We start from the raw sequence: 11,638 nt of genomic DNA, 5'->3' as shown, positions 1-11,638 counted from the left end.
TCAGTTTCCACCTGCAGCCACCTTCACAAACTCTGGATTGTCAAATGAAGTAATGAAGGTTGTGACGGCGCCCTTGGCAGTGAACGCCCTGACACGGGTGTAGAGGAAGGCGGCGACGAGACAGGCCACGCACAGGACCAGCAGCAGCAGCACCAGGCCCGCCGCGAACCCTGAGGCTGACATACAGACGCTGGCAGGGTCCTCCAAAGTCTCAGACACTACAACCGTCTCGTTACCAGCATTTAGATTGAAAGCCACGTCTCCAGGCGCAACCACCTGGATGACACGTGCAGTTGACACGTCTGTCACTTCTTGAGTAGCACGTCGCCGCCGCCGTGACCCATCCTCGTCCTCACCCTCTGCTGCGGTTGGCAGTGCCATGTCTTCAGGGCTAAGCGCACGCGGCCGCCCTGCCAGGTCCGCCACACCTTGCCGACTGATGCCTGGCAGGTTGACAGTGGCACCTTCCAGTGGCACACCTACAGGATAGGGGATGGGATGTCCTGATGCTGATGTTGCATCACCCTCACCAGTCTTACGCTGAGCAGACTTATGTTCCTGTGGAGCCACGAGGGCGGCGTGGGAGGGTGAAGCATGGGCAGGCAGGCGTGGGTCGGGCCTTCGATCAGGCGCTTCGGCCACTGTAGCACGGTTCTCACTGGCAACTGCTTTATAGGCCGGGCCTCCACACTGGGGCTCTGGGCAGGAGTAGCGACATACCTGGATCACGCACTGGAAGTGCACATTCATGCTGTCTGGGAACTTGAAGGCCTGGAAGTATGCATATGATACAACAGAAGCCGATGACCCAAAGTTTTTAACTTTCTGGAATCGTCCCATGATCTTGGGTCTTGTGACGCAGCCAGCCTCATCCACCAACTGGATGGGTGCTCGTTTGCCATCGTGTGCCACGCAATTGCGAACCATCATGTCGAATTTATTCTCGTCATCCTTAATGGCCAGCACCATGGTCATGGTTTGACCGATCTTGACAATGCCGGATACCTCAGAGGCCCATGGGCCCTTGCCCACTTGTATCTGCATCCAGCACTGCAGGTTGTCGCCCAGGAAGTTGGCTGTCACCGCGTTCAGCATGTCCACCTGCGGGGAAACTATGTTAGTAATGGTTTAAGATGAGTTATAAGGCTACTTGGTCACACTAATTTGTCAGTATGTGAAGCACCATAAGATACTGAGCAAGTGCTTTTTACTCGCAATATCCTATAGTCAACCGAGTAGTCAGATTTTTTCCGAGTCACTCTACATATGCTGTACACTTAGTTTGTTAAATACTTCTCTTTATTTTTTACCTGCGCCGACTTAAAAAAAAAAGTGTTAACGCAGGTTCACGTTGTTTAATCTTGATTTCTCACCAACATTTTTTTTTTTTTTTCAATACACAGATGAGACTCGTTCAGCCTTTTTACAATGTAGGCTACTTGGTTATGTGGAATGTTCTGTGTTATTATTAAATGATTCAGCAATTGCTATATTCTTCCCACAGTTATAATGCTAATTACAACGACAATCAATGGTATCAACCTACAAATTTCTGCTAATTATACGTAATACCTTGGCAAAAATCGATGACTTACTCGTACTATTTACTTTCAGTTTCTGCACGGACTGTCTACGCCTACTTTTTCTTTGTGTAAGTGCTTGACTCTGGACATAAATTGGCAATCCGTTCTCTGAGGTCCAGGTGTCCTACATGCCAAAACCTTTACATGTCATAATTTTGGCTCTGATGGCCACCGTCTATACTGAATAGCCTCCGTATTAAGTCAGTCTCATTCAGGACTGGCGACGGTATGAGTGTGTTTTTACAGCAAGTCACTGGGTCTTGTGGGAGATCAGCAAAATCTGTTTTAAAGAAATTCAAATCACCAGGCTGTTCCTAGCACCAGTCTGTGATCGAACTAACGTCCTTTCAGGCAGCAGATAACTTCTCTAACACCTACCCACCACCTCTCACTCATACAAACAAAGACACAACTCTTTACCTGAAATGACATGAAGGTAGCAGAGCACTTGCCTAACCACTTGACCACCACCTTGTTCCCCTGACAGTATATACAAGGTCACAGCTGTTTACCTGGAATGGCCTGAAGGTGACGGACTTCTCGTAGTAATCGTACCAGGTGCACCGAAGTTTCCTGGCCGCGTCCCATACCTGCAATCAAGCCACACACGGATTAGACTGAGGATGGGTGGAGAAAATTACTATACTTTTCTTACTCTGACTTGGTCTAAAATCGCCATATCTCCATCCTGAATGTTTAGTTTCAGCAACTGATTAGCACTGGAATATCGTGCCAGTTATGAAGTGCTGTGGAAAGACTCTAGAGCCTTTGCACTGTCCTCTGCCATCGAGCACTGCGTGAAATAAACTACAGAGGGATGAAAATCTGGACCAAGCTAATGTCTCCACCACCATGACGAATTTTTCATTTTCATCCCCGGAATCCAGTGATGAAACCTTTAAAAATTATTTTTGCCACTTTCAAGCTATTTTACTCATCGTAGCAAAAAACTCTGTTACTGAAGAAAGCCGTATCGACCCATACCAGTTTAAAAGTCTGATCTAAAACTGAAAAGGACTGTAAGGAGATACCAAATATAAATTAAAGAGTACAACACCAAACTGACCGGGCTAAACAGGCAGTCACCGGACGATTAGATTATTCTATCATAGCTAACTAAGCAGCCACTAACCCTTTTTCTTCTCGTTCCCCTTACAGTCTCCTAATCCTTTTTTTCTCATATTCTCACTTCTTTGTTCCCTGTCTTCCTTCAACCACCCAATATGAAAATAAGAGCTATGTATGTGGGATTCTAAGCTGACAGTGCCCTCTGCGTTTTCAAACCATCTGATAAGCTTCACCCTTTTCTCTCCAGGATCATGTCCCTTCTATCTTGGTATCTTTAATCCTACCACTGTCTCTCCTTTCTTCTCTCTAAGCCCTGAATCCTCTCCTCTTACGAGCTTCTGTCTCACTTTTTACATGCCTTAAGGTCGTATTCTCATCGGCTCTGGAAGCTTTCTGGATTCTCTTATTTAGTGACTACTTGTCCTATTGCATCTTAGTACTGTCTTGCAAGGTATTTCGTTGTTATATTGGCACGAACTGAACAAACTAAATACTCAGTGAAAGAGATAATTAACTGTTCATGAGGAATCACAAACTATGCTCTTTTTACTTTAACTTTGCCTCAATATGCCATCTCTCCGTCTTGAATGCTGAGTTGTAACAATGGATTGACACTAGACTATGATGCTAGTCACGAAGAAGTGATATAGAAAGTATGCAGGGCTGCCACTTGAGTTACATAAAATGAACTGCAAAGGGTCGGTAGTTTGGACTAAGTTAAGGTGAAAATTGCATTGTTAGAAAGATGTCCTAAGGAGTCACCCAAATTGGCGGGAACAAGACGCCAGCTTCTTAAAATTTCCTATCGTCTCAGTTTTTCTCATTCAAGTCTCTCCCCTGGCAATCCCCCCGGCCTTACCTCCTGCACCAGAGGGTCGTACTGAATGATGACCGTGTTCTCGATGTAGGTGCCTGACGGAGTGGGCTGACCGTAGTTGGCGGCGCTGGAGGTGGAGGTCATTCCGCAGCTGTTGAGGTAGATGTCGAACTGAGCCTGTAGCCGCCCCGTGCCAGGCTGTACATGCACGCAGTTAGGGTCACTGTAGGGGAGAGGGAGCAAGGTTAGTACTGGTATCATTATCTGAAGAAGTGACGTTGATGGGAGAATAAGAAGACGGGGACCGAGAATGAAGCGGCATGATGGAATGAAGGAGCATATAAAGGAAGGGTGGGTCTGCACACTTTGCTTATTCAGAGAGAGAGAGAAAGAGAGAAATGAAGAGGGGACGAGTTTTTTTTTTTTTTTTTTCCTCTTTTTGGGTGGCGTATCAAGGCTCTCAGGCAGCTGGAACAGTGATACATGCGGTATATTAGGTTCTTAAGCTATTAAGATGTGAGGCTATGACAAAATTTACCTGGAACAGGATTTGGTTTTTCTTAGTCGGATTTGAAGAGATACTTAGGATTAATTATGTAGTGGAAACTGACGGAAATGCCTCAGATCAACTGCACAAAGTTTTTGAATATTGAAAATGGTATATCTCAATACATTCATATGTTGTAAATTTGGTATACATGATTATTGACATTGTTCTACCTGAGGAAATGTGCATTGCACCTAGTGGTATAGACTGTACTAATTCAGCTTATTCAAATGCATATCTGCTCAATTATATTTGACTGCAATAAACGTTCGTGAAATGTTAGGTTTTTCACAGTGCCTAACTGAACAATGCTCGATGTACTGTGATGGGGAAGCACCACAAGGTATGAAAACAACATAACTATGCATGGCAGCGTGAAAAGAAAATATAATCCAAAATACGTCCCTTACCCATTCCTCCCACTGACTGAGAAGGCAGCATTCACGAACTGCATGGTATCAGCTATGGAGATTATATAGGGACGAGATCTGGGTAGCATTTTTAGTGTTAATCCATTTACACCCTAGTGTCACTAGTACTGTGCTCAGGTCATTCCACTCGGAGTGGACACCATTGCTACAAGACAGTGTTAATATTCACGTATTACAGTTTTATTTATTATAGCTTGAACTAATATAGGCTACATGAAATACGTATAATTACATGTAACAGAAATTGCTGAAACGAAAATGAGCAATTCCATGAACACTGAGGGCTCCAGTGTGCGGCAAAACTTTATATCCCACCCTGCAGTGAAGTTCACAACACCAAAGAAAATTATAGTTATTACAACATATGGCTGGCTTGAAAATGTAGCTTACTTTAGTTCTTTATGCTTGAAATCTGGACAAGGCACAGCAAAAATTGAGATATAATGGGGAACTTATATAGTTTATTTTAATAACATTACAGTATATAACGGAGCTTATGGAATAATCTGTGTATTTTGACTGGTATTTAAAAAAAATGTTTCATTTTACCTTTATTTATTACTTCATAATTGGCTGTTTTTAAGATGAGGGGAACGAGTGGCAAGACATAAGGAACCTCAGGCTGAACGAATTATGAACTGCAACGTCATGTATTCATAAACTTTCTTGAGCTTAAGTTGTGTATAAAACTGCTTGTTTATATTTTTACTCATACAAACGGCAAACAATGGGATATTATAGTGTAAAAGGCAAACAAATCGTCTGGGAAGAGGTATTACAAAGTTTCCCAATACAACGAGAATGAGACCCCAAATGTAAACACAGCTCTGTAACACAACTTGAGCGGTACGGCGCGCTGGTGGTGGTTTTAGGTGCCGATGGAAAAGGTAAAAACAGTATCTGATAGGATATCAACTGCAAAGGTAAAACAAACAACTAAAGAGGGCGTGGTAGGATGTATCCCAAGTCAACGAGCATATTGTACTTCATCCCAAACAGAAGAAATTATAGACAAAAAAAAGTACAGTACTAAAACCATAACAGCAATGCAGAAAAAAAAAGCTAACCACGGCACAACCAGCTTAACCAAACTAAGAAAGACAAGGGAGCCGAAAGGAAGGTTTTCCCCGATTCCCATTTGACTTAAAGCCAAAATGTAACCAGTGTTCTGTAGCACAACTGGAGCAGTGCGGCGGTCAGCGGTGAATTGCTGTTGTGCACCCTCCTTCTTGCTTCACGTTTAACATTCTTTTTCTGTGTCTGCCTTCCTCTCCTCCTATTTCTCCTACATTTCCTGTCATTTTTGCTGCTTCTCTATCCTTATCAGGTGGTTTTACATTGAGTTACAAGCCTAATGGTTTCCTGTAAACCATTTACAACGCTGGGTGGTAGCCATTTAAGCAACTCCAACGTGTTCCTTGCGTGTCAACAAGTGGGTTGGCGGAGGGTTAGTGGCCCTACCCATAAATCAACTAACTCAAAGCCAAACGGCCACCCCTCACAGGATTATGGCGTATGGCTATAGATAGATCGACGATATCGAGAGCTGCAGAAGGCAAAATAAATCGCAAGGTATGAGATGTTATGAAGCCTCTGAAACCAAAATACCAAAGTGAAAACACAGATATTTAGAGCAACTAGAGTGGTGTGGCGGCTCGTAGTAGTCGATACAAATAGCAAAATAAGATATCAACGTGCATTAGGCAAAATAAATCACTGATGAATAGATGCTACGAAATCCTGAAAAACACAAAGAATATACACGGATCTACAACAAATCTGGAGCGGTGGGTGACGGGAGTTTGGGTTGGTGTTGAGAGGCACGTGGGAACCGGAGAGGCAAGGGCCGTGGGAGGATTAATGGCGGTATATGGGTCACTTACATCTACCTGTCTCTCTTTCTCCCTCCTTAATTATCCCTTTATATAGCTTGACTTTCTCTCTGTGCTCGTCTCACTACCAACATCATCATCATCATTCAACCTTGCCTTTAACTACTACTTGATAGGCCACAGAATGGCTTTCCCTGTGTTACCATAATCATCATCATCATCATCATCATCATTAATTATTGATAAACGGCAAATCGCATTCTCTGTGCTATCATTATCATCATCAAGATACTCCTTACTGACATATGAGGTGAGTAGGATGCAGAAGTACAACTGTAACATCAGAGTACCTGGTAAATTAGCTACACATCCATTCACCGATGATACAAGCCATCAAAATTATCGGCTTCATTAAGATACTTGAAATATTCGCTTTACTGAAGTTAATGCTGATCGTGAGTAGCATGTGTAATATTTTGTAACCATGTAATGCTTTATATTGCATTCAAATATCACATGTTAATATAATTCTGTCTCATTATGACAATCGGTGCCCTAATTCTCTTGGACTTTTTTAAAATACTGTCGATCTATACCATTGTATCTCTCATCAGAATTCTACTATCTGGCTGTTGTTTATCTGAATACCTAAGTTTAGCGGCATTCTATGAACTGTTGAGTGCAAGTTTAGCAGAATTCTAACACCTTTATCTGACAGTTTAAGGCCAAGTTTAAGAATATAAATAAATCTGTTTGGCGTTAAGAAGAAAAGTGATCAGTTCTTACCTGTAGTATCCCTTGCTGAAGATCATGCCGTAGAAGGGGCGGTCGAACTCCACTGATACTCTCATAAAGGACTTCTCACATTGCACCTGTTGGGGAGGAGGTGAAGTAGTATAACTCTTGGACTGGTATAAAGTTTATGAATAGTTGTGGTAGCAGCAGTAGTAGTAGTAGTAGTAGTAGTTTCAGGCTCATCCTCATCTTGGTGGACTACAAGCAGAAATTGCTCTCCTCTGGTAGTCCACCATCTTCCTTTCAGGGGATAAAAAAGCTGGTACCAGTGAATTGAGGGTTTTTATTTACTCTTACATTGTTAGGGCTGTAACATAACAAAATTGTTAGCTATTACTTAGAATCAAATACGGACAGGGACAAAAGTTCGCCAGGTATTGCAGCGTCTCCACTTCACACATATTGTAGGGCATGTCCGCCTCTTTCCACCCTGATGCATCGTATTAAAGAGTACCATCTATGCGAAATGAAACATAAGAACTGCCCCTCATCTTAGGCATATTAGTGAGCAGAGGAATGTGAGAAGTAGAATAGGTGTAATATTGGGCCAACTCTCGTCCTCGAATGTACCTAAACAACTTTAAGTACTAGTGGAAAGGATGGAATTTAGTAACCCTCTGGCTCTTCAATTTTTCACATAGTTGTGTGAAGTTGTCAGGAGTAAGCATAATTACGAACCTGTATGTCGCCATTGCCAGGGACAGGGTTAAAAAGATCGCTTTGAAAAAGTATTAGGGTTGTTCGGGGTAGAGTCAGAAGTTGTCTGAATACTGAGGAACCAAATCATAATGTCTTTCATAGAAATGGGAAGATGCCTTTTTTCACGATAACGTTAGAATTACACACACACACACACACACACACACACACACACACACACACACACACACACACACACACACACATACACAAACACAGTATGAAATATATATATATATATATATATATATATATATATATATATATATATATATATATATATATATATATATATATATATATCAGTTTATGTGGAGTGTCACGGGACACGCAACATCCACCATCGCTACCTGAACACAAAAGCGCACAAAACTTGGTTTCGTGTGGTAGGCTGGCTGCCTTTCGTCACATACAACAAATTCCAGCTTACAGCTGATTCATTGACATATAATCAAGGGAATGACAGAATGATATATATATATATATATATATATATATATATATATATATATATATATATATATATATATATATATATATATATATATTAGCAATATTGGGACTACTAGATAACAGTGGGGGGTTAAGATACGAGTATTAATAGTTAACAGTGGGAGGTTATGGTACTACTAGCTAAATGGGCAAGAATAATTGCTATTCTGATAACAGTGAAGAGTTGATGCAGTGAAAAATCTTAATATATGCTTGTACCAGTATAAAAAAAACAATGCTTCTTATATCTCCGTAAAACATGCATCGCATTCAGTACCTGCAGATTCTTGATAGTGTTCATGTCGGGTTGAGCCAGGGGCCAAGGGTCGTCGGGGACTCCTGCAGGAGGTACACCGAGTGGGGGACCACCGAGCGGGGGTCCGGCGAATGGAGGGCCATATTGTGGTCCTCCTAAGTTGGGCCCGAAGGCGTCTCCTCCTCTGTGCTCGACGGGCAGGGCGGCAGAGTCTAAGGCATTCTGGTCCTTGATGTCTTGGCCCTGTGGGAAAACGAATATTTAGACGGGATGGCATGCAGATGGATAAGCAGATGAACAGGCAGGTGAAAGGCTACATAGATATGTAGGCTAGGGAAAAAGGTAGGTGGATGTGTAGACTTGGAAAAGGTAGGTAGATACATGGGGTAATGGAAAGGCAGGTGGATATGCAGGATGGGAAATGGTAGTGCGTAGATATGCAGGCTGGGAAAAGGCAAGTAGATATGTAGGGTTGAGAAAAGTAAGGTAGGTAGATATGTTGAGTGGAGAAAAGGAATGTAGATACGTTGACTGTGAAAAATTAGGCAGACAAGTAGGCTGGAGAGTAAGGGTGTTGACCTGAAGATGAATTATTATATTAATCATTAGTGAAGGAATCTTGGATATTCTACTGCCTGGAGGCAAGTGATGAATATGCAACCAGGTGCCAAAGCAGTTTACTGATGGAAAAAATCTCTCATTTCCACGCACCGAGAGAGGAGTTTAGTGAAGAACGAACATTGAGGAAATACAACATAATACAAGGAAATATGAAGACTGAACCACAAGAAACTCATGAGATAAATTGTGGGCGGGTGTGAAGTGTGCTTAGTGTTAAGGTGGTCAGATTTGGTGGTGGAGTGATTCTGAATGATCACGTCTGCGAGCACTGCGGTTGTCGGCCCATCCGGCTGTGCTCTTTACCGCCACTGTCTTTCACACTTTTAGTTTAGTCTCGTATACCTGGTTCTAACAGAGGGAGTCTGTGTAGGTGTCACCAGGTAATGCCACAATATGATACACTAATACTGAGTACTTGCAGGTTCATGTATCTTTCTTAGCTATGAATACAAGCAAACCTGACCGTCTGCATGAGATATTGATATAAATGCATATAAATGAGTTCTGCTAGTTAATAAAGTACCTAAACGCTAGCGCTAGCAAGTGGACAAACAGCTACATATAACCTAAACATAAGGAAGATATGTACGTGTAAGAGGGGGAATGAATTATGTGTATATCCGGGGGTGGCAAGCGGTGTCCGGGGGGTGGGGGTGAGGGGGTGGAGAAGGGAGAGAGTTGCCAGTTGCGGAGATTTGTGAGGTGATGGAGGCCAGTGGGTCAGTGCTGCACCCCCACCCCCTTCTCTTTCTCTCTCTTTCTCTCTCTCTGTCATGTTCCTCTTTATCTTTACTCTGTTTTCTGAATCACTCTTCTCATTCTGTGCCTCACACTTACCCTTTTCTGTTCCTTCGTCTCATGTCTCATTATGTTGATTTTATTTTTTCTTTTAAACTACCTCCCCTTCTTCTGTCTAAGAAATAAAATTGTTCTGCTTAGTGATTATATCTATCTATCTATCTATATCAATCATCTATCTATATCTATATCTATATCTATATATCTATCTATCTATAATCCAATTCTATGTCGCCCCATGAGGAGCGTTGGAACCCAGGGCTAGGCAAGTTGGTCCTGACATTTAAGATGAAAGTGACCACCCTCACTCATTCCTGACTTGCATTACATGAGCAATAAACCCCAACGATCCCTTGGATAGAAACCTGTACTAGCTTAATCCGATTGAAGCGCCTTAATTGCCCACTAAACCACCAGGCGCCATGATTTGGTTATATGGTTACCACCCAACGTAGTAAATGGTTACCTGGTGTAAAGGAAATCTTTTGGCTTGTCACTCATTGCGGAGTCACCCATAGGTAGAAGGAAGAGTAAAGAATGAAGGAGAGACAGAAGAGGGAGTGTAAAGTCACCCGTAGGCAAAAGGAAGAGGAAAATATGAAGGAAAGAGATAGATAGATAGATAGAAATAGAGAGAGAGAGAGAGAGAGAGAGAACAAAGTGTCACTCCGTAATTTTAAATGCCCTTAAAAAAAAAAAAAATGTCAGGTCGACTAGCTATCAGGTGCGTTAGCCGCGCCGGGGCAGGAGGTCGGAGGTGAGCCAGGACAGGACAGGTTGGCTCAGGTCGTGCACACTATGTTGACCCTCGGTGGGGGTCTTAATAGGTTCCTTGGTGTGCAGTTATTCCATTAATTTCCCAAACCAATTCCCACGGGCAAATTGTCTGTCAGTGAAGGTATTCCTGATAATTATATTCTTAAATACAACGTTCGTACGATGTAACTATAAGGAACAATATCGAATCTCAATTTTTTCTTTTTATTTTAATGTTTCAAGACTCAGTGAATATAACTTCCTACTTTTCTCAGTTTTCCACACAACTGCCCATTATCCTTCAACTCATGCCGTTTTCCGTCAGTATTCTAAGAGCCTCTTATGCTCGGACATCCTTGGAAGGATCAATTATTACATTTCCTAAAAGACATCCTTGATTCACACTGTAATTTGCTAATTCTCTGCACATTAAAAAAAATTAAGTAGCTGGGATTTTAGTACTGTTGTTGTTATGCAATAATTTATAAACGGTAAGTAAATTATGATCACAGACAGAAGAATGAGAACGTAATTTAAGAGGAATGAGATTTTTTTCGAGTTTCTCTAAACACCCTATGGCAGTGGTACTGTGGGGTGTGTACATAAGTGTTACTATATATACATGGTAAGTGTGTCCACCACGCGCCACTGCCCATCACCACCACCACCACCAGTGAGCTGAGCCTATTGATTCCTGGTCTACCATTGTCGGCATCACGGACTTCCAGCCCCGCCTGCGGTGTGTTTACTCTCATGTGTGCACAGGGGCCTCTGCCATACAGTAGGGGCACTCACTCTCCCTCGCTGCCCTCTATATGCAGCACTGGACGTTGTTTGACTTCTGACAGTTTGGGTTATTTGGCACTTTCTCCATCATGGCTGTCTTCCGCACCTGCTTTCACGGATCTTAGAATGACTCTATCGTCACTTTATTTTACGTGAG

General features: G+C 42.4%; 1 protein-coding gene across 1 annotated transcript in view; it reads right to left on the bottom strand.

Annotated features, from left to right (window-relative positions):
• LOC145408176 (uncharacterized) overlaps window positions 1–11,638 on the bottom strand; it is a 41,695-nt gene continuing 30,057 nt past the window's right edge. The window contains exons 4-8 of the mRNA XM_080278927.1: window positions 8,542–8,763; window positions 7,065–7,150; window positions 3,511–3,691; window positions 2,096–2,173; window positions 1–1,101 (exon numbers count right to left, since the gene is read on the bottom strand). Of these exons, the coding sequence (XP_080135053.1) occupies window positions 1–1,101; window positions 2,096–2,173; window positions 3,511–3,691; window positions 7,065–7,150; window positions 8,542–8,763 (1,668 nt within the window). The remainder of the gene's footprint in view (window positions 1,102–2,095; window positions 2,174–3,510; window positions 3,692–7,064; window positions 7,151–8,541; window positions 8,764–11,638) is intronic.

Source organism: Coenobita brevimanus, chromosome 76, assembly GCF_032717465.1.
Source record: "Coenobita brevimanus isolate Jiangsu-jjx chromosome 76, ASM3271746v2, whole genome shotgun sequence".
Classification (NCBI taxonomy): domain Eukaryota; kingdom Metazoa; phylum Arthropoda; class Malacostraca; order Decapoda; family Coenobitidae; genus Coenobita; species Coenobita brevimanus.
The sequence above is the reverse complement of the archived record's forward strand: the minus strand, read 5'-3'. Positions and strand labels throughout refer to the sequence as shown.